Genomic DNA, 27961 nt, shown 5'->3' with positions numbered 1-27961 from the left:
TCAATTGAAAACATTTTATTTCCATTCGCAAAGAAATATTGGCACAGAGACGTAAATATAGGCTACAGAGTGAAATACAAAAGCGCATATAATGAATGAGGGAAAGATCTGAACAAGGTCTTTGAGGAAAGCATAAACATTACATGTTTCATTTCAAAATACTTTCTTTATGGATTCCATCATACTTTATGGTAGGGAATAAAACACACACACACACTAACGAGGACCTTGCTCAGTATTGGTTCCGTCTTTTATGTGGTAAAAGAAGTCTGGCCACATTTAAAAGGCCTCTCTGCATTTATGCAGCTGCTCCAGAGCTCGAAACGAACGTTTATTTTTCTACAGCATTAAAAGTGCTTTAGCTTTGCTGCATTTCATTTTGGCAGATTTGCTGGTTTGACTCGGAGTTTCCCCTTTTCATTTCTTTGTGCGCTAATGTCAAACACACCCGGCATCAATGAGGCCAGTTGTGAGGAGTCAAGCTTGAGTTGAAAGCCTAATGAACACCACAGAGCTTTTACTAAATACAACTGACCTCATACAACTACTGAAACTAACCGTTTGATTCAAAACAGAAATAAATATGACACACAAAGTTAAATAAGGAAAATTTAGCAATTGTTTTTTTTTTTTTTTTTTTTTTTTTTTTACATCAAAGACAAATCACACATTGTTTACCTCGAAGACACTTATGTCTCTCTCACATGCTTGTGTCCTTTTGACTCCCTCTCTGTCTTTCATTAGGACAGATCCTAGCTTCACCTTCAGGGCCTTTTTTCCCTGTCTTATGAGACACCACATTCTTCCAGGTCCTCTTCACGCCTTAATATATTCTCTACCAGTCTCTTGGACATGCTGTACATCCTTCATCCAACACGCTACGCAACCACATTCACACTTCTGAGTCCGGCCCACGCCGAGCCTCCTATGTCCCCATTCTACATGAATATGAGTTTTTGTAAATGTCTATGTGTGTGTTTGTGAGAGTGAGACAGTGTTTGAGAGCGTAAAGTCAGGAGAAAGCACATTGTACGCAGTGGAGCATCTAAGAGCTTCGCGGAGACCTCTGCTTGGGTTTGCTCCTGCTCTTCCTCCCGCCTCCTCTTCCTCCTCCTCCTCCACCACCTCCTCGGCCTCCATGTTTGTGCCTCTCGCCCCTGGGGCCATCCCCTGTCTTGTGGTCACTGTCCTTGGTCTGATCCTTGCCGCGGTTGCGTCGTCGCCGGAAGCCCAGCCTCTGACAGTGCTGCTCCAGGCTGCTGGGGTGGATGAGGGCCATGACGTCCTGGTACCAGGGTTGGGAGGCGTCTGGGCTGGAGTTGGGGTTGCGGTTGCTGGTGGACCAGGAAAGGGCACGGGAGGGGCTCCACACACTCAGATGCACAGTGACGGCGGTCCAGTGGAAGCCGTGCTCCTCCAGTTGACAGTGGTACACACCAGAGTGACCCGTCTCGGCCCGACTGATCAGAACACCTCTCTCTGTCACCACCAGCTGCTCTCCCGACTGCAACTGCAACACAGAGAGGAGTGTGAGTGTTTAGACCTGTGTGTGTATGTGTGCATATGTGTGTGTGCACGCGTGTAATTGCCTGTGTGTCAGTATGTACCTGATTCAGCTCAGGGCTGTTCTCTCCTGCCTGTTTGTACCAGGTCACGGCCGCATGTCTGGATTTGGGCAGGCACTCCAGGTATGTGCTGTTACCCTCTGCAACCATCATCATCCTCTGTTCTGCTTCCACCTGCAGACCGGCTGAATAGAGAGAGAAAAATGTCACAATGTCTGCTATACACTGGGTATACAAAACATGCTCTTTCCATGACATAGACTGACCAGGTGAATCCAGGTAGGTGAAAGCTAGGATCCCTTATTGATGTCACTTGTTATATCCACTTCAGTCAGTGTAGATGAAGGGGAGGAGACAGGTGAAAGAATGATTTTTAAGCCTTGCGACAATTGAGACATGAATTGTGTGCGTGTGCCATTCAGAGGGTGAATGGGATTAGACAAAATAAGTGCCTTTGAACGGGGTATGGAAGTAGGTGCCAGGCGCACCGGTTTGTGTCAAGAACTGCAAAGCTGGTGGGTTTTTCACGCTCAACAGTTTCCCGTGTGTATCAAGAATGGTCTACCACCCAAAGGACATCCAGCCAACTTGACACAACTGTGGGAGGCATTGAAGTCAACATGGGCCAGCATCCCTGTGGATCGCTTTCGACACCTTGTAGCCCATGTCCCAACGAATTAAGGCTATTCTGAGGGCAAAATGAGGGGGGCAACTCAATATTAGGAAGGTGTTCCTAATGTTTGGTGTACTCATTGTATATAGAAACCTAAGCTCGTGTGTGTCTGTGAGAGTGCGGCTCTTGACAGTTCCTCCTCACCTCCTTGTATGACACACTGGGTCAGGGGATCCTCCTCATCACCAACCTGACGAGCGTTCCTCCTTCAGAGGGAGAGAAAAAAAAAAGACATCATGTTAGATAAGAGTATGTACTAAATGTGAGTATTCATGTTCACATGCCTATGTGGCTATGAGTAGGGCAGGCTTATAGCTACATGTGTCGGATGAGTGAGTGCTGGGTACATGAACGGAAGCTGGCATGTCATAGACTTAAAAATAAAATAACTTTGGTTTTCACTCCATTTAAACTTCATGTTTAGTTTATAACGTCATGTTTACTAATATAACTGTGGGAAGTGCTAGGTAAACAATGTGGGTGTTGGCTCATAAATGGGTTAAGTGTGAGCTGAGCGGGCCCACCTGCGTGCGATGGGCATGAAGGGGCTGCAGGCGTGTCCATCCCAGGTGCAGTAGGGATCTCTGGCCAGGCAGCACTCAGCGCAGGCCTGGCCGTACAACTCACACTGGAACAGAGCCAACTGGGCCACACCCTCTGCAGAACCCACAAACAGCCACTGCTGTGGCCCCGCACGCACGCACGCACGCACAAAGAAAACAGAGAACAAAGACATTCAGATCATTCCAACGTGGCTCAGAGAGCAGCAGCCACAACCATCAGTTGTTTCAGGAATTCATGCCTTCGCTGATTCACACTTTCAACGTTCATATAAGAGTGAGACTGACTGCTACAGAGCATGTTGACTGGTGTGTATGTAGATTCCCTATCTCAGTGTGAGCCAGGCCTCATCCCCGGGCGTTACCATAGCAACTGGTGATGAAGCTCTCCTTGTAGATATAAGGTGGAGAGATGACTGTGTGTGTGTGTGGTGGGGGGGGGGGGGGCATTATTACCTTTTTCTTGGACAGTGTCATGGTCGTCACAGGTGACTTGTGCTGTGGGGGGAGAGGGGAAAATATGTTAGAGTAAAACCGAGGACAGAAGACACAACAGATACGTCCAAAAAAGGATTAAAAGGTAAGGATACAGCATTGTACCTGGAAGACCTGCAGCTGCTCCAGGGTGACCTCCTGGGGAACACTGTGTTCTTTAGGGAGGTGGATAGACTTCAGCACCTGGCCAGAGTCTGCAACACAGAGGACACTCCTGCTTGTAATGTACTCAAACACACACAAGCACACACACACACACACACACACACACACACACACACTCACAAAACCTCTTCCCGCACGCACACACCTGTGCCGATGAACAGGACGTCATACTGTCCATCCACTGCCTCTACTCGTTCCACCAGCAGCCGGCTGAACTTGTAGTGCACTCCCACCCTGACCAACAAGGGGCGCCCTCCCAGCGGAAGCACCGCCTCCTGCAGCAGAGGGTGGGTACGGCTGAAGAAGATGACGTCATCGGGGTACTCCCGGGTAGAGCTGTAGCTACCGTATGTGCTGCTGGGACACTGGAGGGAGAGAGAGAGAGTTGTATTGGCATCAAGCATTCAAAGCCATGGATGGAGTCGGACATAATATGGTTAGAGTTGGGTTTAAGTTCAGGTTGAGAAGAAACTGGTTGGCCCATTGTACTAGAGTTGTTGTACCAGAGAGTTGTTGTTTCCTTTTAATTGGCAGAGAGCCTCGTCCTCAGCAAATTTCGTATTACATGATGAATCAGAATATGGTGTATAATGATGGACGGGGAATGACAACTCATTAGAAGGGAACTTACTGTGCCAGGTCTTGGGTAGGGGATCTTTCCTGTGTACTCGGCCCACTTGTACTGTGGTCCCTCCTTGTGGTAGAAGTTTCCTTTGTATGCCCGGACCACGTCCTGCATGCGGTACACACACACCGCTGAGCCATTCAGAATGTCACTGTGGGGAAGAGAAGGTTATTGCCTGTCAATCAACTGTAAAACACAACGACACTCACACAGCCAGTCTATTATGTGTCTGCTATCATCTGTTACTACAGACAGTACTGTCTGTTGTCTGTATGTCACACAGCAAATTATCTAGTGTTAAATCAACACTGAGAGTGTTACGTTTAACACTGGTCCAGTGTCTATTAGGGTCCACACTTTTCAGTGTCAAATTAACACAGTACTTATTGTAAAGCCTTATTTGCATATTTCCCAGTGTGCCTTTCAAGTAAATTGTAGAGTTACCACCCATGACTGTATTTGTTAGTGACAGAGACATGGTTGTTGCATTCATCCATTTTCCATCCTGTGGCCTTCACCATCTGAGATCCTAAGTGAATCTGTTTTATTATTCAAGACAATACAATACGTATTTCAAAAGGTCTTATTTTGAGGGCCAGGTTTTACCCTAATACAGTACAGTGGCCTACAACCCCTGGTTTACAGGCCACCTCAGGCCTACAAGTCACATTATGCTGGCTTGCAAAGTGATGTGTAATCCCTATTGGAATCAAGTCAGAGTTGGTATATCCAACAATTAGTATTTTTATTCATCAGCAACGTGCATTCAGAATGACTGCCAGGTTGTGAAGACTAAGATATGAGACTACCTAAATCATCAAAACTGGAAAAACCATTTCACTAATGGGTGCAATAAGTCCAAGTAACAGATTGGACTATCTTATGAAAAATGTATGTTATTTATATTGAATGCCATAATATGAATTAATCAATCAATGTACATGCAAAAACATAGATATTGAAACAAAACAATTACAAAAAAATGAACCAGCTATGGAGCATGCTGCAAAATATGATAATTTTGTGAGTGGTTTTGGTTTAACACTGGTTATTAACACCAACACTGGGCTTCTTCTCCACTAATTAGTGTTAATTTAACACTTCCATAGGTGATTTAAAACCTGAATCAACACTAGAAATGTTATACTGAAAAATCAACAGTAGGTAACACCGGCCAATTTGCTGTGCGTCAGTATACTGACGGGGTGTGTGTCAAAGCTTGCGTGTCTCAAACCTGATTCCGGATCAGATCAGTCTTCACTGAAGCCAATGATAATCATCAGGATAGGGATGCTCCCATACCACCATCAATCATACTACCATCCGCAGTGAAATATAGTGTCACAGATTCCATGATTGTATATTTCTAAATGCATATTTTACAAGTGAAACCCCATCCGGATACGGTCAACCCCAGAGCCCTCTCCACCACATGGCCCTTAGCCCACATGCTACCAGAGCCTGGTTTACTGGGCTATTCCCAGAACCTCCACATTAATCACACAACCCAGAGAGAATGTGCCATTGCAGACAATGCACTTTCTCTGACTCTTTGTCTATCTCTCTTTCTCACACACACACACACACACACACACACACACACACACACACACACACACACACACACACTTTAGCCAATCAGACAATTTTGTAAATTACGGATGTCTATGTCAAGACACATCATTCACCCAAGTTTCATCAAAATCGGGAAAAAGGGTGTCTAAGATAGCAACATAGCCTGAAAGGCCACTTGGCAAGGAAGAAGCCACTGCTCCAAAACCACCATAAAAAAGCCAGACTACAGTTTGCAGCTGCACATGGGGACAAAGATCGTACTTTTTGGAGAAATGTCCTCTGGTCTGATGAAACAAAAATAGAATTGTTTGGCCATAATGACCATCGTTATGTTTTAGGAAAAAGGGGAAGGCTTGCAAGCCGAATAACACCATCCCAACGGTGAAGCACGGGGGTGGAAGCATCATGTTGTGGGGGTGCTTTGCTGCAGAAGGGACTGGTGCACTTCACAAAATAGATGGCATCATGAGGCAGGAAAATTATGTGGATATATTGAATCAACATCTCAAGACATCAGTCAGGAAGTTAAATCTTGGTTGCAAATGGGTCTTCCAAATGGACAATGACCCCAAGCATACTTCCAAAGTTGTGGCAAAATGGCATAAGGACAACAAAGTCAAGGTATTGGAGTGGCCATCACAAAGCCCTGACCTCAATCCTATAGAACATTTGTGGGCAGAACTGAAGAGGCGTGTGCAAGCAAGGAGGCCTACAAACCTGACTCAGTTACACCAGCTCTGTCAGGAGGAATGGAACCAAATTCACCCAACTTATTGTGGGAAGCTACCCGAAACTTTTGACCCAAGTTAAACAATTGAAAGCCAATGCTACCAAATACTAATTGAGTGTATGTAATCTTCTGACCCACTGAGAATGTGATGAAAGAATTAAAAGCTGAAATAAATCATTCTCTCTACTATTATTCTGACATTTCACATTCTTAAAATAAAGTGGTGATCCTAACTGACCTAAGTAAGACAGGGAGTTTTTACTCTGATTAAATGTTAGGAATTGTGAAAAACTGAGTTTAAATGTATTTGGCTAAGGTGTATGTAAACTTCCGACTTCAACTGTAAGTATTCACACCCCTGAGTCAATACATGCTAGAATCAGCTTCAAACTGTCAAGTTGGTTGTTGATCATTGGCAACCATTTTCAAGTCTTGCCATAGATTTTCAAGACGATTTAAGTCAAACATGCCACTGAGAAACATTCTATGTTGTCTTGGTAAGCAACTCCAGTGTATATTTGGCCTTGTGTTTTAGGTTATTGTCCTGCTGAAAGGTGAATTTGTCTCCCAGTGTCTTAGAAAACACCCTGAACCAGATTTTCTTTCCAAAATATTGCCTGTGCTTAGCTCTATTCCATTTATTTTTATCCCTAAAAACTCCCTTGTCCTTGCCGATGACAAGCATACCCATAACATTATGCAGACACCACAATTCTTGAAAATATGAAGTGTTACTCAGTGATGTGTTGTGTTGGATTTGCCCCAAACATAAGAGTTTGCATTTAAGGCATAAAGTTAATTTCTTTACCATATATTTTGCAGTTTTACTTTAGTGCCTTATAGCAAACAGGTTGCATGTTTTGGAATATTTTTATTCTGTATGGGGGCTTCCTTCTTTTCCCTCTACCATTTAGGTTAGTTTTGTAGTGTAACTGCAATGCTGCTGATCCATCCTCAGTTTTCTCCTATCACAGCCATTAAACCCTGTAACTGTTTTAAAGTCACCATTGGCCTGGCTTCCTTGAGTGATTTCCTTCCTCTCAACTAAGGAAGGACTCCTGTAATCTTTGTAGTGACTGGGTGTATTGATACATCATCCAAAGTGGAATTAATAACTTTACAATGCTTAAAGGGATATTCAATTGGAGTAGAACACTTGAAGACAGCTTGTCTGTCAAAGCGTTGGTCATTAGGTCATTAAATGATTGCACCTGTGCTCCTAGAGTGTGCGGCTCTCCTTTTCTTTTTCAAACACTATTATTTTGCACTATTATCCATGCAACTTATTATGTGACCCGTTAAGCACATTTTTACTCCTGAACTTATTTAGGCTTGCCATAACAAAGGGGTTGAATATTTATTGACTCAAGACATTTCAGCTTCTCATTTTTTATGAATTTGTACAAATTTCGAACACCGTAATTTCACTTTGACATTATGGGGTATTGTCTGTAAACCATTGACACAAAATCTCATTTTAAATTAAGGATGGAAAAAGTGAAGCGATGTGAATACTTTCTGAAGGCACTGCAGTATCATGACCCAGTAATTAATATTTTCATAACCCAGTCATTTGTATTTTCTTAAGTCTAACAACCTTGCCATATGCAGGCATGCCAGATAAGATAGTTAGAGACGCTAGTTCTAACTTGATTGATAGCCTGAAATGGCTTGGTAGCTAGCTAAACGTCAATTTCATAACATTTCTAGGTGGCTAGTATTACATGGAAACAACAAAACATTTGAGTTTTATTTCTTCATCAAGAGCAAATCAATAGGCTACATAGATTAATCAAATTAATTTACAAACCTACGTTCAGGTGAGTCCTGCCCATCACCGGCAGCGAAACCCGAATTATGTAAAGTGTCACTCTCTCTCCTCCACTGACGATACTGTCTACACTCACTAGAGTATCTAACATCCCGATTAGCATATCTTTGCTTCGCTGTTCACCTTGGAAGGAACCAGGGTACTCTTCGCCTGGTCCGGTCAGTGTGCCCCCTCTGCAAAATACGGCTGTCAGATCTTGATATATAAATAGTGATGATTAAACGTGGGCTTAAAAATGAAGTTTAGTCATTCATTTAACATCTGAATTTAAAAACAGCACATATCTGAGGGGACACGTGGCCTTGTGCCCCCTATATGACGGCCTCTGCAGACACACACACTTTCTCCCTCTCTCCTTTTTTAATTTTATTTTTTTTTTAAACCTTTAACTTGGCAAGTCGGTTAAGAATAAATACTTATTTTCAATGACGGCCTAAGAACTGCCTGTTCAGGGGCAGAACGACAGATCGGGGATTCGAACTTGTTACTAGTCCAACGCTCTAACCACTAGGCTACCCTGCCGCCCCACAGCATGTATTACACAAGCCATTAGTCACTTGCCAGGCAGCCAAACCGAACACAAACTACTGTCACAATAAAACATTGTGCAACTCAACACAACTGTACAACAGAAATATGCCGCCCCATACAAAAGTAACGATTTAAAGCGTTTGTGCGTCATTGTCACGGTCTCATAACTGTTTTACATCAGTGAATCCCTCAGTGGCAGCTCTGGGATGCACAAACAATGTTAAATATCTGGTAACACTTTACCTTGGGCACCCCTCATGTATGCATTCCTAAATGCCTTATAACAGCTCCATAAGACTTACATTACATCAGCCCTGGGAAACAAATGACTACTCCAATGACCGTGGGGTTGTTGTGAACTGTGTGCCGGAAGCTGGCTTACCTAGATGTGGTGAAGAGGCCGTAGATCAGAGGATTCTTCTTGTCCTTTCCATCATGGAGGATAAAGATGTCCTCTGGAAGGAGAAGAGATGGGACACATGACTTAGGTACTAGACGTTTGTCAAACTGATTATAGGGTTGATTTGCAGTAAAAAGAAAATAAAAAAAGGTGACATAACAGAGTTTGAGTTTGTGGTAGGGTTGTGTGAGTTTTCTCTCTCTATCCGTGCGTGCGTGCATGCGCCTGTGTGTTTGTGTGTGTGCGCGGGCAGTGGTGTACTTATGAGCAAATATTTACTACATAAGTCGTTTTTGGGGGTATCTGTACTTTACTTGTTTTTTTGACAACTTTTTCATTTAATTCCACTACATTCCTAAAGGAAAATATTTACTTTATACTTCCATACATTTTCCCTGACCTCCAAAAAGTCAATAGAAAAAGGAGATTGTTCTGTCTGGTTTGATTGTTATAAGGTATTTCATGCATAGCATTTCCTTTTTCCTTAAGTATGACGATTGAATACTTTCTCTACCACTGTACCCAATACTGAGATGCTTGTTCCAGTTTAGATGGTTTAGGTACTTTTGTTTGTTAAATCTTTCATCAAGTAGTCATTCTGACTGGCGGTTGTGGGTGATAAAATAGTCCAATTGTTGGATATATTCCTGGATTCCGATTGGACTTACTAATCACTATGCAAACCAGTGTGACGTGACTTGCATGTCTGATGTGGTCCATGTGCCCGGATTCAGACCACAATGTCGAGGCCATAACTGAAGGCCTTAGGAAATGTATAATAGGTGGTCATAAAGGATTTACTTTTAATTGAAACACATTCACTTAGATAGTCACTTGGTGAATGTTTTGGAACAGAAGTTACTGAATGCAACATGCCTGTTTCCGCCACTAACAAACACAGCCAGGGGTGGTATCGCTCACATTCACTCTAAAGGCATGCTTGAAATATGCAACTACGGCTCGACACCCGACAGTGTTAAAACCCCACCACCAGTGTTTAGGGTCTAAGCCGGGTGTTTTTACTAAACTAACATATCTAACAAAATGGCTGTCCTATATCTGAGAGATAAGAAAGACCCAGGAAATGATTTGATTTTTGACCCATATTTAACAAAACCTTTTGAGCACTCAACTACTTCCCTATAAGGTGGTCATTCATTCATTAAACTGGTACCGGGCAAACTGGTACCGGGCTTCCTTCAGACGAGTCTTGTGAGGCTTGTGGGAGTCTTAGAGCGAAACCAAAATGTACTTTTTCGTGAGAGTCTCACCTTTCCATAGAGGGGTCATATAAGTGTGATAACTGTTGGGATGCTACAGATGTGCCCGTGAGAAGACCAATTTTCGGGATGTCTCATCATGGTCTGGCTGCCGTTGGCGGATGTGGTGGATTGAGACGCAACCCATGCAAAGAAATCTCTCTAGTTTAAACAGATGGATTTTGATGGGGATTTGTGTATTATGCTAATTGAATTTACGCGGGGGAGCGGACATCGACTTTGGGGTTGATGTGTTCAAAAACATGTTCACACTGTGACGTGTTTTTATTGAAATTCTAAATGCAGAAAAGTGTTTAGTTATGGGCTCCCGAGTGGCGCAGCGGTTTAAGGCACTTCATCTCGGTGCAAGAGGTGTCAATACAGTCCCTGGTTTGAATCCAGGCTGTATCACATCTGGCCGTGATTGGGAGACCAATAGGGCAGCGTCGTCCGGGGTAGGCCGTCATTGTAAATAGGAATTTTTTTCTAGACTGACTTGCCTAGTTAAATGAAATAAAAATGAAATGTGTTCAGATCCTAAAAACGTGGTTTTACAATGTAGGTGCCAAAGTTCCGGAGCATGTCTTTGAGGTATCTTAACTGTTACTCAAATATGATGATTACTTATGATTGCTTCTTTCATCACTGAGTGTGTGTGTGTGTGTGTGTGTGTGCGTGCGGGCCAGCATTCATGCGCGTGAGAGTGAATATGTGTGTGTGTTCAAGTATGTTCCCATGTGCGCGTGTGTGTGTGTGTTCCTAATGCCGTTTGGTGTGATGGTACGGCTGAGTGGACCAGTCTAATGAATCCCAGGCAGTAATATCCCATCTCAGTGTGAGAGCTGGAGACGAGTTGATCCTCCATGACCAATCCTCATGTAGCAGCCCTCCCCTGCCACGCAGCCAGGCCACTCTGCCTGTCTGTCCCCTAAGGCCCCCACACTGTCCTCTATCCCTTCCCCACGACACAGATCAACTACTGACCAAATACATGACGCGTGTACATGTACACAAACAAGACATGGATATGTACACGCACACTTTACACGCGGTACACAAACACATGCATAGACACGCACGCAGGAACGCAACAGCACATTAATGGACAAACGCAAAGCACGCACACACACACACACACAGTATGTATGGTGGGCTTGTATTTGAGGTGTGGTACACAGTAAAGAGTATTATTACTCTCTCACATTCCTCTTGTTCCTGCTGCTTCATGTGGCCTCGATGGGATCAGACTGGTGGAAATCTAATCTCATCTCTCTCTCTCTCTCTCTCTCTCTCTCTCTCTCTCTCTCTCACACACGCACGCACACACACACACACACACACAAGAGAATGCCAAGAGTGTGGAAAGCTGTCACCAAGGCAAAGGATGGCTACTTTGAAAAATCTCAAATATAAAATACTTTTTTGGTTACTACATGATTCCATATGTGTTATTTCATAGTTTTGATGTCTTCACTATTATTCTACAATGTAGAAAATAGTCAAATAAAGAAAAACCCTTGAATGAGTAGGTGTGTCCAAACTCGACTGGCACTGTACATCACTGCACACACACAACGTTGCACACATACACACACACTGCAGCATGCACACAAATGCTGCAGCATAGCCCAGGGCACAACACACAGCAGAGGACTCTGGGTACACCATGCTGCAGAGGCACTGCTCTCTCTCTCTCTCTCTCTCTCTCTCTCTCTCTCTCTCTCTCTCTCTCTCTCTCTCTCTCTCTCTCTCTCTCTCTCTCTCTCTCTCTCTCTCTCTCTCTCTCTCTCTCTCTCTCTCTCTCTCTCTCTCTCTCTCTCTCTCTCTCTCTCTCTCTCTCTCTCTCTCTCTCTCTCTCTCTCTCTCTCTCTCTCTCTCTCTCTCAGCCTAGAATGCATTAACTTTCTCCTACATTCTACTTCTCCCTTTGTTCGTTATCCAACACATCTTCATCCTAATTTCTTTCTCTCTCTCTGTCTGAACGATCATCTTCCGTTTATCTCTCAAATCCACCTTTTGAAGTCTCTCTTCCAATACATTTCTTTGTCTTTCACTTTGTCCTCCCAACCCTCTCCTTCTTTCTCTCTCTCTTTGTCTGTGTCTCATTTTCTCTCCCGAGGGCTCTACTTGTGTCAGTTCCTCTAAACAAAGAGATCTGTTCCCCCGGGTTGGGAGATATCCTTGTCTTGCCCACACCCCTCCAGCTCTAGCCCCTATCTTTCCCAGCCTTATCCCAGAAAATACCCTTCTCCTCAACTCTCCACCCCTCCTATTCCCTCATCTGAGCTAGGCCATCTAGGGACTAGGATGTGGGCGCACACACACAGCGACACACACACATATACACACACACCAACTTCCTCTAAATCATTAAAATCTATAAACCCTAAACTCCTCAAGACTTTGTTGTCCTCTGCTTCGGGACCTGAGTGGTCTAACCTAAACTTTGTGGTCAAACAGTTAGTGTCTCCAGGTCCAAACTGATGGTATGACTGTCCTGAATAACAACACAGTAACACGCCAGAGAATTCCATCTCTCCTGGCTTTATACGTCTGTTTATGGGCTTCTGGCCACAAACAGACGCCCTTCAAATGTTTCCAACTGATGAACACATTCAAAAGACATTTTAGATATCTATATGTAGGCCTATTAAAACATCATTTTTTATTTTTTTTTATATACTCCGATACTCTGAGAGCTTCCTTAACATTGGAAAAGTATCCAATTATCATGCTTGAGTAAAAGTAAAGATAAGTTAACAGAAAATGACTCAAGTAAAAGTGAAAGTTACCCAGTAAAATACTACTTGAGTATTTCTTTTGAAATATACTTAAGTATCAAAAGTAAATGTAAATACTCAAACATACTTCAGTATCAAAAGTCAAAGTAAATGTATAAATCATTTCACATTCCTTATCTTAAGCAAACCAGACGGCACAATTTTTTATTTTTTTTACGGATAGCTAGGGGCACACTCCCAACACTCAGCATTTGTGTTTAGTGAGTCCACCAGATAGTAGGGATGTAGGGAGGTATGACCAGAGATGTTCTCTTGATAAGTGGGTGAATTGGACCATTTTCCTGTCCTGCTAAGCATTCAAAATGTAACGAGTACTTTCGGGTGTCTCGAAACTGTATGGAGTAAAAAGTACATTATTTTCTTTAGGATTGTTGTGGAGTAAAAGTTGTCAAAAATATAAATAGAAACGTACGGATACCCCCAAAAAGTACTTAAGTAGAACTATATTTACTTAAGTACCTTACACCACTGCTAACCATGTCTCTCATAGGCGTTCAATCAAAGACTACAGTTGGTAACACTTTATTCGGACTATAGGAGGATTATAAACTAATGTATTCAATAAGTACTGATGGTTGAGTGCTCCAGACTGTAAACAATCCCTTTCACCTGTACAAACACTGATGACCTGCCAGGATAGTGGCTCTTGTTAAAGTTGACACCCAAATATTCTTGTTCGAAGTTCCGGCATCGATAACAGCCTGGCTCCTTCAACATGAGGGGCCCCGGACCCGAACAAGGCGCTCATGCGATTCGTAGTGTTTCTGGCCGACGGAGCGTGCCGTAAACACAACACCGGCGGCATTCTTGGGTTGATGGGATCTTTTCAGTTGCAACGTGTCCCGGGGCAGGTTGTTGTGTGGGGATGTTTATGTTCATCTTCCTACTCACTGTCCTGGGTGAGACGGGTTGGACAGGGAGTTGTCTGTGTGTGATGTGTGTATGTTTGTGTGTGTGTGTATGTTTGCGTGTGCGTTTGTGTGTGTATGTGTTATGATGTGTGTGGTTCACTTTGCCTCAGTATAACCCCAGAGAGAGGGGGGGAGGGGTGTTGTTTATTTTACTGGCTGGTTGTGTTTACAGAAACAGATGTGATAAGGGAACGGTCCTGTCTCTCGGTCTCGCTTCTAGCGAGGCCAACTACTGATCACATCACTGACTGATACTCTATGGCCCATAAAACTAGCGATGACAGAGTGCATGCACAAGCATAGACACACATGTACACTCACACAGACACACAGACTTGAAAAAACGGAGATCACAGAAAGGGTAGATGCTAGACCCTTAAATGCTCTCTAATAGAGACTTCATGGTAGTTGCCAGGGCGACTAGTGCTGAAGTACTACAAAGGCAGCGCAGGGTAAAAAGGACAGGGCTGTTGGTCACCGTGGTAACAGAGTGGAATACCACAAGCCAGGGTGGAGTGGAGTTATGCTGGCTGCATGATCAAAACACTAAGCTTTCTGTAGGCCAAACATAGACTCTTCACTTCTATATACAGTGCCCTCAGAATGCATTGATACCGCATTACGTTGTGTTACAGCCTGAGTTCAAAAACGGATTAAACCGATTTTTTTCTTACCCATCTACATACAATACCCCATAATGATAAAGTGAAAACATGTTTTTATCCATTTTAGCACATTTATTGAAAATGAAATACAGAAATACAAAAGTATTCACACCCCCGAGTCAATACTTTGTAGAACCACCTTTTGTGGCGATTGCAGCTTTTGTTATATTTATATTCTGCACATGCTTCCTTCTTTTCACTCTGTCATTTAGGTTATTATTGTGAAGTAACTACAATGTTGTTGATCCATCCTCAGTTTTCTCATATCACAACCATTAAAGTCAGTAACTGTTTTAAAATCACCATTGGCCTCATGGTGAAATCCATGAGCGGTTTCCTTCCTCTTCGGCAACTGAGTTAGGAAGGTGTCGAAGGACGCCTGTCTCTTTGTGCTGGCTGAGTGTATTGATACACCATCCAAAGCCCAATGAATAACTTCACCACGCTCAAAGGAATATATTATAATATATAGGAATTATAATATTATATTATAATATATAGGAATATATCAAAGGAATATATTCAGCGTCTGCTTTTTATTTGTACACATCCACCTATCAGTGGTGTCCTTCTTTGCGAGGCATTGTAAAACCTGGTCTTTGTGGTTGTATCTGTGCTTGAAATTCACTACTCGATTGAGGGACCTTACAGATAATTGTGTGTGTGTGGGGTACAAAGATGGGGTAGACCTCACAAAATCATTTTAACCACTATTATTGAACACGGAATGAGTCCATGCAACTTATTATGGGACTTGTTAAGCACATTTTTACTCCTGAACTTATTTACGCTCGCCACAACAAAGCGCTTGAATACTTATTGACTGAAGACATTTCAGCTTACCATTTTCAATTCATTAAAAAAAAATATATATATATATACGAACAAAATTCCACTTTGATATTATGGGGTATTATGTGTAGATCAGTGACACAACATGTCAATTGAATAAATGTTTTAACCCGGCTATGTGGACAAAGTAAAGTGGTGTGAATACAATCTGAAGGCACCGTAGTTGCTTTAGAGCCAATACAGTCTATACAATATCCACTCCCTCCTCCACTGCTGTCTTTGTGTTTCACTTGGTGAATTGGTGGTCATGGTCGGTGAGCTTATGGTCATGTGTGTGTGGTCACTGGTCAGTAAGAGCGAGGTCAAGTTGATAGTTCATACTCACGTAGTTGGTCAAAGTGAGTCTGTATCCCGTCGGATCCAGGGATAGAGCACACGATACGTGCCTTCTGGAAGGTGCTCCACTTGTTCACCAGACTCCGCTGGCCCCCGATGTCATTCTGTACACACCCAGATTAGAATAGATGTCACTATCGACCGAGACAGCAACCGTGATAGTAAGATGGTAAACAAACACACATATACAGGCACATCGATAAACACACACACACACACACACACACACACACACACACACACACACACACACACACACACACACACACACACACACACACACACACACACACACACACACACACACACACACACACACACACACACACACACACACACACACGTACATCGGTACCAGTACACACAGGCACGTAGAGATCCTTACCTTGCAGACACGCGCCACTCTGGAGTACAGCACCTTCCCAGCAGCCCCCTCTGCCTCCTGAGCGCGCTCAGTGAAGAACACGTACACCTTATCATCCTCTGGGTTATCAGTCTCCGCCATCCAGGCCACCTTAACAAACTGGGCATCTGACAGAGAGCGAGAGAGAAGAGAGATTTTACCATTTAGACGGAGAGAAGTACAGAGAGAGAGGGTGTGAAAGATATGTTTACAAATTAGAGCGAATGAGGGGAAATGTTTCGATGTGAAAGAGAGAACAAAGATAAATGACTGAGTTTTTATTGTTTCATTTATACACGTCCTTACTCTGCAGCCAGGAGGAATCGTACTGCTCGGTGCGGATCACATGACGACTGCCCAGGCTGCGGAAGAAGGCCGAGTCTCGACTCATGAAGTCAGATGAGATCCCAGCATACAGCTCCCCATCTGGACACGGGATACAGAAAAACACATCATCCAACACACTGTATAGGCGTACCCATGGAAAAACCACCAACATGTCATTATCCACGTACACCTAGAAAGACATCAAACAGGTCTTCGTACTGATGTGAACTCACTCACACACAAGACATTTGCTCACAGACGTACTGTGTGTGATCTTACCAATAATGGCGGAGGCAGTTCTCTGGTGGGGATCATATGGACACTTTCCCTTCCCGCATTCAGTCTGTCCAAATGATAGAGTTTGTCGCTCCGACTGCCAAAGAAACAGAATTGAATAGACACAATTTAAACACTCTACACACACATGCACTCACTCACGCATGGACGCACGCTACTGCCACATGACCAGGGGAAGACTGACCATCTGGCATTATAGGCAAATGCCAGATGGTCTTGTCAATGTTTAGCCAGTGGCCATGTCTGTCTTGTTTTTTTTTTTTTTAACGTAAAATTATCATTATCTGGCTAATAATGGGGGCGTCAAGAAAACAATGAAATGGTCCGGTGTGTTTGAAATGCCAGGGGACGATCTTTGGTCCCAGTCCGCCCCTGCACATAACTCATGCACAGTGCAACTCTAAAACTCTCCCAGACTTGTCTATTAAGGAGGCCGTAATCTCTGTAAATATTTGGCTGAAAAATGTGCCAAATGCAATGTGAGGGAGGCAGTGCCGCTGGCCTCTCAAAGCATCGCGGCCCCTCGTGTCCTTGCTCAGGAGTCTAAGCCCCTTTCATGGGTTTCGCACCTTCTCCCAGAAACACAGACACCAGCACACATGGGGACCTGAAGACAGTGTGTGAGAAAGTGAAAGAAGAAAGAGAGAGAGGAAGAGCACGGGAGTTTAGCTAAGAATCGTTGAGACGTGGGGCAAACACACGGAGGCATAGGACAGGCAGGCATCAGGGTATAGGGGCACACAGTACAGTACACATAGTAGGTGTAGCAACAGATAGCGCAGCTATAGGGGCTGACAGCTAGGCCTTTAGTCAGACAGAACACACAGGTATAGGATGTATTGCTATAGGACAGATGTAGAAGGACAGAGAGAGAAAGCTTGAGGCATCCGTTTTCCTCAATATATTCCTGGGGGACCCCCGGGTGTGCGCATGTTGGTTGAGGAAGGAGTGAGTGAGTGTGTGTGTGTGTGGCTTTACCTTGAGGAAGACGGTGGTGGGGATGAAGGCACAGCGAGGGTTGAAGGCTCCCGTTCCACACACATACAGGTGGGTCTGGTTGTAGGGCTGCAGCACTCGCAGGAAATTAGCGCACTCCAACTGTAGAGGGGGATTGGAGTTAGGAGTGTGTGTGTGTGTGTGTGTGTGTGTGTGTGTGTGTGTGTGTGTGTGTGTGTGTGTGTGTGTGCGTGCGTGCGTGCATGCGTGCGTGTGTATACCGGTAACCCCTCACCTCCCGGTCCTTTCCAGCCATCAAACACTCTTGGACCCGGTCTGGACTTGCTGGCCAGTAGAGCTGAAAAAATAATGGTGATCTGGTATCACCATGATGATCTGGTATCATGCCACCATGATGATCTGGTATCATGCCACCATGATGAGGTGATATCATGCCACCATAGATGACTAACCTCCACAGCATGTCCACTGAGTTAGTCATTTAGGGGCCGTAGCAGAGATCACGTGATAAAAGATAAAGATGTTTTTTCTTTCTTTCTTCATTTCAGCTTTCCATTTTTTAAAGCTCTGGTTACCGATAAGCATACACCCACTGAGAAACGGACTGTTAGAACGGCTAATTCCCCGTGGATTGATGAGGGATTGAGAAATTGTATGGTTGAGAGGGGCGAGGCAAAAGGAATGGCAAATAAATCTGGCTGTCCAGTCGATTGGCAAACGTACTGTAAAAAGAGAAATCATGAGACTAAACAAAAAAAAAGAAGAAGAAGAAATTGTACTACGAAAACAAAAGCTACATTTTTATAAACGATGATTGTACAAAATGTGGAGTATCTTCAATGAAATGTTGGCCAAAAGGGAAACGTAGCTTCATCCTTCATTGAATCAGATGGCTCATTCATCACAAAACCCTTTGATATTGCCAACAACTTTTGATGACTTTTTAAATGGCAAGATTAGCAAACTTATGCATGACGTGCCAACAACAAACTCTGAGCCTTCATACTCATGCTTAACTGACCAAATAATGAAAGACAAGCATTGTAATTTGGAGTTCTGTAACGTGAGTGTGGAAGAGGTGAAAAAAGTATTGCTGTCTATCTATAATGACAAACCCCCTGGTTCTGACAATTTCAATGGAAAATGACAGAGGATGCTAGTGGACTATATTGCCACTTATATTCGCCAGCTCTTCATTGTAAAGCCTTTCAGGTACATCAATATCATGAACGGCAATCTATCCTGGCTCAAAGTAGAGGGGAGATTGACTACTGGTCTTTGTGAGAGGTATTGACATATTAAAAGTACCAAACTGTCTGTACAATCAGTTAACACACAGCTCAGACACCCATACACACATGCTTCCAGGGGTCCAGAACAGAGGCTAGGGAATGCACAGTACTATACAGCTCCATGACTACAGGGAACTCTCTCCCACCTCAGGTAACTCAAACTAGCAATACATGTATTTTATTTATTTTGATTAAACCTTTATTTAACTTGGCAAGTCAGTTAACTCTTAACCTTTTTTTCAATTTTCGCCTAAAATGACATACCCAAATCTAACTGCCTGTAGCTCAGGCCCTGAAGCAAGGATATGCATTTTCTTGGTACCATCTAAAAGGAAACATTTTGAAATTTGTGGAAATGAGAAAGGAATGTAGGAGAATATAACACGTTAGATCTGGTAAAAGATAATACAAAGAAAGAAATTACGTTTTTTTGTGTATTTTTTTGTACCATCATCTTTGAAATGCAAGAGAAAGGCCATAATGTATTATTCCAGCCCAGGTGCAATTTAGATGTTGGCCACTAGATGGCAGCAGTGTATGTGCACAGTTTTAGACTGATCCAATGAACCATTGCATTTATGTTCAAAATGTTGTATCAAGGCTGCCCAAATGTGCCTAATTAGTTTATTAATACGTTTTTATGTTCAAAACTGTGCACTCTCCTCAAACAAAGGCATGGTATTCTTTCACTGTAATAGCTACTGTAAATTGGACAGTGCAGTTAGATTAACAAGAATTTAAGCTTTCTGCCAATATCAGATATGTCTATGTCCTGGGAAATGTTCTTGTTACTTACAACCTCATGCTAACCGTATTAGCCTACATTAGCTCAACCGTCCCGCAAGGGGGACCCACCAATCCTGAAGAAGATTTAAGAACAAATTCTTATTTACAATGGTGGCCTAGGAACAGTGGGTTAACTGTCTTGTTCAGGGGCAGAACGACAGATGTTTACCTTGTCAGCTCGGGGGATTCGATCTAGCAACCTTTCGGTTACTGGCCCATCGCTCTAACCACTAGGCTACCTGCCACCCCCATACATGTGTATGATGCACAAAGTTCGTATATGACGATATGCTTTACTTCCGTCTGTACCCCAGGAATTGTAGCTGCTGCCTTGGCAACACCTAACGGGATGCTAATCGAATACTAAATGCTATCACTGAATACCAGAGGGGGGAGTAGACTGGGCGACCACCAGCATTCACACTGGGAATATATAAATCCACCATCTGTGACGAATACTATGTCTTGGAGTGGAGTTTTGTATAACTAGTTCTATGCCCTCTCACATGGACAAAGATGTGGAAATGCATAGACCCTACACTAATCCCTGTGCAACATGCAACTCAATTAGCAAGGGACTGAAAAGGAACCAGCTTCTTTTTTAAGTAAAGAAAGAGAGGGAGGATATGGAAAAGGAGATAAATTAGGATGATGCTGGTAGTGGGTATGGGTAAATAGAGAGTTGGAGATTGGTCACATTTGCACACAGAGACAAACACACACACACACACACACACACACACACACACACACACACACACACACACACACACACACACACACACGCACGCACACGCACGCGCACGCGCACGCGCACACGCACACACACACACACGCACACACACGCACACGCACACGCACACGCGCGCGCGCTCACGCACAGCTCTTCCGTCCTTGTGTGTGATGTGGGCTGGCGGTGAGGGACTCATGCAATAGGAATGCCTCAGGGGTTGGTTGATCAGAGGATGGTGTTATTAGTGGGAGCATGGCGCTCCAGTCAATCTCCTGCCAGGCAGAAGTGGGAACAGGGGTGACCTTAGAATGAAACCCTCACTTATACAATACGGGGCTATTCCCGTCTGGGAAAGAGAGTCTGAGAGAGAGAGTCCCTGTGTAAATGTGTGTCTACGTGTATTGGAATGAAAGTTTGAGCGTGAGGAAATGGAAAGGGAGAGGTACGAGAGGCTGTGATTGGTAGTGGGCATGGGTACATACAGGAGAGAGGTGGAGAAGTGTGATGATCGCTGTGTATTTCAGAGAGGGATTGAGAGACACAGGGGGCTTGATGGAAAGAGGAAGGGATGCTAGACAGCTGGAGGTGGCTTACTCCTCTGTATTCTGGTTACCATCAATTTGAGCGTCGTTATCCCTCTAAGTTACTTTCTCCATGCACACTGGACAACCAACAGTGACTGACAGTCATCCAGCCACTAACATCTATTCTCTCACAAGATTCTCTGGGTTACGGTGAAAACCAGCTAGGAGTTAACGTTTTTCCTCACTGAGGAGTGTAGCTGGATCAATACATGTGTAAGTGTGTGTAAGTAATTGTGTTGGATCTATTACCCTTTTTTCACACAATCATGCAGACCAGAACCAGACTGTGGTTTGGATAATTGCTTTTCAAATCGTCTTTTTTTCCCAACAAAGTTCTAACAATTACGGTGGTTGTGTCACCAGGACAGCTCAGTACAGCTTGGTTTGGTTTGGCTCGGTTCGGCTCAGTAGTGTGAGAAGCCTATAGAGAGCCAGGCAGTCTGACCTTGCTGGGGTTCTGTGTGATGTCGTCCAGGCTGGTGGACAGCAGGTTGTCCTTCATGGCCACGTAGAGCCGACGGCCATCTTCATCTGGCAGCAGAGAGTGCATGTCCCCCGCCGCCAGGGGCAGGGATAGGAGACGGCCATTCTGGACCAGCTCTGAGAGAGAGAGACAAAGAGATAAAGACAGAGAGAGAGAGACAAAGAGATAAAGACAGAGAGAGAGAGAGAGAGAGAGAGAGAGAGAGAGAGAGAGAGAGAGAGAGAGAGAGAGAGAGAGAGAGAGAGAGAGAGAGAGAGAGAGAGAGAGAGAGAGAGAGAGAGAGAGAGAGAGAGAGAGAGAGAGAGAGGGGGAGAGAGAGAGAGCGAGATGCAGAGAGATGAATACAACAACAGCACGGTACTGAGGGTGTCCTAATATGAACACCATACAGCAGAGAGATGAATACAACAACAGCACGGTACTGAGGGTGTCCTAATATGAACACCGTACAGCAGAGAGATGAGGCCGCAGTCACAATATGATACAGACACCAATAACACACCAGCAAATACGTCTAGAACCCAATGACAAATGAAACGTGACCGTATGAGCAAACAATTTGAATAGACAGCTCAATGAAATACAGATAGGACGACCGAGAGATCAAAAACACAGTCACACACCAGCTATAAAAACGCATATGGTCCTCCAAAGACCAGCTAATGAGTGGTACTAGGCTGCATCCATTCATCTTATGAGTTGTAGTATTCTGTGGCTAGGACTCCACTCCACAAACCCACATAATATGACTCAGCACAAACCTTTTCCCACAGAGTCTAACACACATTCATCTATTCACTTCTCCAGAGCGCTTACCGGCGATCGACATAAGTCAGAAGTCCGTCAGACAAACAAACGAACACATCTCCAGACAGATTAGACGATAGTGGCTGATACAACCGTGAGACTATGAAAGCTATGATAGAGGCTGTACGTCGGTTAGACCCCCTAGCCGGAGAGCTAAGAGTAGCGATTGGCAGAGGATGACCATCACCACTATCAGTCTACTCTCCCTGTGAAACCACACTTCTCCCACACAAACTACACTAACGTACAGAGATCACATAGGAAGGAATTTGGAGGATGGAATTGGTTTACATTCCTCTAAATGCACATATTATCTTTTCCCTTTCACACTTAGAAAGAAATGGTTCCATTAAGGGTTCTTCAGCTGTCCCCATAGGAGAACCCTTTTTGGTTCCAGGTAGAACCCTTTTGGGTTTCATGTAGAACCCTCTGTGGAAAGGGTTCTACATGGAACCCAAAAGGGTTCTACCTGGAACTAAAACTATTCTACCTGGAAGCAAAAAGGGTTCTTTAAAGGGTTCTGGGGACAACCGAAGAATCCTTTTAGGTTCTAGACAGCAAAGCTTGCCTCTAAAGTTGAGCTTGCATGTGTTTGATAGAAGATAGAAGCAGGAGGGTTTGGAGAAGATTGAGGAGTAAGTAGTGACAGAGTGTGTCTGGTGGAAAAAACTGGAACAGTGAGAGGAGACTGATGCCACTGTGATGAGACTGACAGACTGAGAAATGAGACATGGCACGCGTGGAAGGAACTACACTGCGATGAGAAAGAGGATGAATCGATGGGGAGAAGGGCATGAGAGGGAAAAAAGTATGGGAGCAGACTGAGGGAAACTACAAAAATAAACTGCCATTTGGAGTTAATTGAATCACTTTCATTTGCTGACGAAAGAGGTAGCAAATATTTATTTTAAGAAACCGGGAGGACTGTAAGATCAAACTGGCATACACATTCTATTGGTTGTTGGCAAACTTGTTGAGTGACATGTTTCAAATATCACAATCAAAGTCCACGCTAAGAGTGTACCCATCTCATCTCTCTCACACCCAAATATATTATTTGTACTGTATATACTGTACATTTCTACACACACACTGGACTGTAGAGCCAATGGCCAGAACACCTGTCAGGATTACGTCATTCTGAGTCAATGATGATTGTCTCTTATTCAGGGTGACAGAAAACACATTCCTGCCTCTCCCAAGCTAAAATACCCTTTTAGACACACACACACACACACACACACACACACACACACACACACACACACACACACACACACACACACACACACACACACACACACACACACACACACACACACACACACACATTCCTGCCACTCTCCCAACACACCAGCTGCACCCACCAACCCCAACAGGCCCATCCTTCCTCTGGGGTAGTTGCCTTGACAACAGTGACCATGTCGACCCAGTGGGGGTTCCAGGCCTGTTCTCACCAGCAGCCCCTCAGAGGGATTAGTACTGTCAGTGTTTCACCTGTCAGACTGGCTTCCACAGCTAACACCAAAAACACAACACGTCTGCTGTAGAAAGTCCATTAGCTTCATGCAGTAACGTGATAACGGCTCAACTGTAAATGTAGGCCAATGTGTAGGAACAAACTAGTGAGAAGTAGATTTGTAAAGGTACATTGTTCAGTTCAGAAGGCTTAGATTGGAATCCTGGAAATCTTGTTGAAATCCAAGATCACAAACAGAAGGGTCTTTGTTTCTAAATGTGTCTTAACTCATCAGAACAGCCATGTATTTTCAGTCCGGGTAGACTCAACGTGTTTGTGAAAACTGCAGAGTGCCTCCGTCCTCAGACAAGCTGAAGGTGACAGCGAGGTCCTTAAGGCCCTGACCCTTGACCTCCAGCCAGTTGAGCCTTGACCCCGTCACTCTTAATCAAAGAAAAACCTTGACATATCTCCACCGCCCACTCGCCCCACTCTCTCCTCCCTGTGTCCTCATGCCCCGACCTTAACACTTCCTCTGGTGTCTTTTGAGGGCGAGTCTCTGTCTGCCCACCACCCTCTCTTCTTCCAGTCCTGTGTGGATGTGGACGCCGTGAATTAGGATGGCATCAGGAGGAGAGGTATATTTTTAGCCACCAAACAAACCCGAGCCAGCGAACATTAGATTACCTCAGTCATGGGAGCAAACTGATGTGCGTCTATGTGATTAGGGTGAATGTGTGGCGTGTGATTCAGCTATGAACATTCCTGCATCAGGAGACACAGACACACACACACACACACAAACACAAACACGACAAGGGCACATACAGACACACACACAGACTAAAATGAACATAGACGCAGGCAGGAATGTGCACGCATGCACGCGCACACACACACGCACGCACACACACCATGGTGGGAGTCCATTTTAAAACAGATGGTTATTTTCCTCAAACTGGTGCTAAGCATCCTGTCTATCATGATTCAATAGAGTAGTTATCATTAATCTCCCTCATTACCATTTTGTTATTATCAAGAGGATTGCTAGTGTGTGTGTGTGTGTGTGTGTGTGTGTGTGTGTGTGTGTGTGTGTGTGTGTGTGTGTGTGTGTGTGTGTGTGTGTGTGTGTGTGTGTGTGTGTGTGTGTGTGTGTGTGTGTGTGTGTGTGTGTGTGTGTGTGTGTGTGTGCGTGCGTGCGTGCGTGCGTGCGTGCGTGCGTGTGTGTGTGCATGCATGTGTCTGTCTTTGTGTCTGAGTCAGTCTACCTGTTTCTCTACACGGGCCCCATAGCTGAGTTGTCTGGCTCACGGTTCCCAGTGGGAAGACTTTGTGCGGTGTGCCACTAGAGAAATTAGGAAACTGGGGCCCGTTTCCTGTGGAAATGGGGTTATCACTTCACCAATTACAGTGCAATTAGAGAGGCAGGACTGGAGATGCCTGGGAAACAGACAAACACACACTCCCTGACATCTGGATTCTTTCACCACTCAACCAGGCACACGTGGAAACCCTGCCCTTTGACCTTTCTGAATAAATACGTATTCATCATAATCAGATGTTTGGCAAAGGTAGCTCTCTGTCTGAGCATTACAGCACAGCTTTAGTTCAAGGCTGCAAAACCACCGTCTACCGTTGTCAAGGGTGTTGCCAGGAAGAAGGGGTACCAATTCTCAGGGCACCACCCTCACCCTCGGGTGAAAGGGGAAATGGTCATCATCTTGAGACGATGGACTATTTTCCAATTTATGTCACAAATGTCTTGCGTTTATCATTCAACACGATCATGACCTTCCCAACATGGCCGCCTCTCCAATCACTGTGCAGGGTAATGATGCATCCTCACGGGTCACGAGAGGAGCGGGTGAACTGTTAAAGGCAGCCGGGGCAAAGTGAGCGTCATCAAACGGCAACTCTATAACCCGGCTTATGTGGGGTTCCCAATCATTCTACATGGCTTAACAGCTGGCGTTGCTTCATTAGGCTTTGATATGTGCCGCTATACATTTCACATCATTCGCAGCAGTAAAATGTCCTTTTTGTGTGTGGGAGGCAAGAACCCAATCCCCAGCTGTCATTTATCATTTGGGAAATAAGGGCTGGAGTCCACAAGCGAATGGAATAATTGAGCCGTTAGGATTTGGGGGGTAGCAGGCAGTTTAGTCCAGGGCTGGCTGGCCCGACACAGAGTTTGATTGAATAACTGGTATCATTTAGTCATTAAGGCAAGCTGGGTTGGAGAGAGAGAGAGAGAGAGAGAGAGAGAGAGAGAGAGAGAGAGAGGGACCAGGCGGCCAAGCTGATTGGGTAATCAGTCACGGTGGGGTTAAGACCAGCTCCCTCACATGTGGACCTCAAGGATCTGATCTGGAATCAGGACCTAGTGGTGAATCTGACCCGTGAAGAGCAGAGGTTAAAGGGCAATAAAGGCATTCAGACGTATAGCGAGGTCCAAAAGAGTTTCCAGTCCTTTTTTATGATTCTGGACTTTCTTTCTTCCGTACCTCTGATATTAAACTCCGCGTTGTGACGCTCATGTTCAAAAGCAGCCAGATGTAGCACTGAAATGGAGTCCCGCAAAGCAGAAGTGATGCAGGAAATGAGACGTCTGTCTGTTTTCAGACACCTTCGCACCGACCGACCGAACTAACTAAATCCAACTAGCTTCTCCCTGTGCACAAGTTCCCTTTATACTTTCTAGGACACGTACGTTTCAGCCTTGACTCGAATTGTTATATGTAACTCACATACGACTGATTAGACTATCACGCCCAACTGGGGGTTCGGGATTGTTGCATTCTCAGACTTGAGCAGCTCAAATATCTCTCAATACTTACATTAGCACAGACTAAAGATCTTAACATACCTCTCTATTAGAAGACAGATAAATACACTGTCATAATCATTCCTTAATTAAAAAAAAAAAGCCTGCCCCTTCGATGACACACATCATCTTCGCACAATAATTGCACTCCGTCAATCATACGCAAACATCATCACACAAACATCCCATTCTCTCCTGCACTGTAGCTGACCCCTCACTGTGTAAGAAAGTGTCCTGGAACGAGGAAAGCAGTGAGAGGGACAGACGTTGAACTAGATAATACAATTAATAGATAACACAATGTGTGGGCAGACAGGAGAAATGCGAGCCACACTAACAAGAGACCGCAGGGTGTGTGGGGGAGAGAGAGAGAGGGGTTCTGTCTTACCTGAGTGAGTGAACTGCAGGCGCGGCAGGGAGGCTCTCCATGCCCCTGTCAGACTGCGCCCCAGGTGGGCGAGAAGGAACAAGGTTGCGAACCTCCACATGGTCTCACACACGCGCACACTCAAAGTCCCGAGCATATAGCACACACACTTCACGAGTAAGGCACCAGCAGGACACACACTCACTTGTGTCTGTGTGTGGGCTCTGAAAAGCAAAGATATTTAGTCCAACGAAACACACTACTCCCACTTGGCTTCAGCTCGACAGCTACAAAGATGTGTCTCCTCTCTTCTCTTCATGTGACTTGTCTCCTGTATCTCTCGCTCTCACTCTGTCTCTTCTCACTCTCGTCTCTTGGGTTTCTCCCCTCGTTGAGTGTTGATTTCTCTCTCACTGTACTCTAATCTCGCTCTCTTTCTCTCTCGCTCCCTCTCCCTCTTTCAGTCCTCCTCTGTATAGGCAAGGAGGAGGAGGGGGAAGAGATCCCAAATCATTGCACCAGCCACACACACACACACAATCCTTCTCTTTTTTTCACTGCTCCAGGACAACCTACTTTAATAACTGGTAATAAGACAACTGCTGTGCGGGGCCTTTCATCTTATTTCCCGTCTCTCTCTCTCCCTCTCTCGCTCTCTCTCTCTGTC

At 44.5% G+C, this 27961-nt stretch overlaps 1 protein-coding gene across 2 annotated transcripts; it reads right to left on the bottom strand.

Annotated features, from left to right (window-relative positions):
- Positions 1–27800, bottom strand: sema3h (sema domain, immunoglobulin domain (Ig), short basic domain, secreted, (semaphorin) 3H). 2 transcript variants are annotated; one of them, XM_052482998.1, is made up of 17 exons: positions 27316–27800; positions 21799–21953; positions 18233–18295; positions 17980–18099; positions 16984–17077; positions 16684–16803; positions 16360–16505; positions 15964–16078; positions 9133–9205; positions 4090–4234; positions 3604–3823; positions 3399–3487; positions 3255–3296; positions 2763–2917; positions 2383–2444; positions 1608–1750; positions 1–1510 (listed from the first exon to the last, which is right to left on the bottom strand). In XM_052482998.1, the coding sequence occupies exons 1-17, from the start codon at positions 27449–27451 to the stop codon at positions 1046–1048; spliced, it is 2343 nt and encodes a 780-aa protein (XP_052338958.1). In that variant the 5' UTR covers positions 27452–27800; the 3' UTR covers positions 1–1045. The 2 variants fall into 2 exon arrangements, with proteins under 2 accessions (XP_052338958.1, XP_052338957.1); XM_052482997.1 differs by having other exon boundaries at positions 2763–2920; positions 27316–27798.
- Positions 27801–27961: the final 161 nt, after the last annotated feature.

Source organism: Oncorhynchus keta, chromosome 28 (assembly GCF_023373465.1).
Source record: "Oncorhynchus keta strain PuntledgeMale-10-30-2019 chromosome 28, Oket_V2, whole genome shotgun sequence".
NCBI lineage: Eukaryota > Metazoa > Chordata > Actinopteri > Salmoniformes > Salmonidae > Oncorhynchus > Oncorhynchus keta.
This window is presented reverse-complemented; position numbering and strand designations above follow the sequence as displayed.

Bases quoted from the DNA above. Each gene is read 5' to 3' on its own strand.
- sema3h (XM_052482997.1), bottom strand. From the start codon at position 27,451: ATGCTCGGGACTTTGAGTGTGCGCGTGTGTGAGACCATGTGGAGGTTC. The intron at 16,804-16,983 runs GTAAGATCACAC...TCCCGTGTCCAG, and splicing joins AACTGCCTCCGCCATTATTG to ATGGGGAGCTGTATGCTGGG. The intron at 16,506-16,683 runs GTAAGGACGTGT...GCTCTCTGTCAG, and splicing joins CGATTCCTCCTGGCTGCAGA to ATGCCCAGTTTGTTAAGGTG.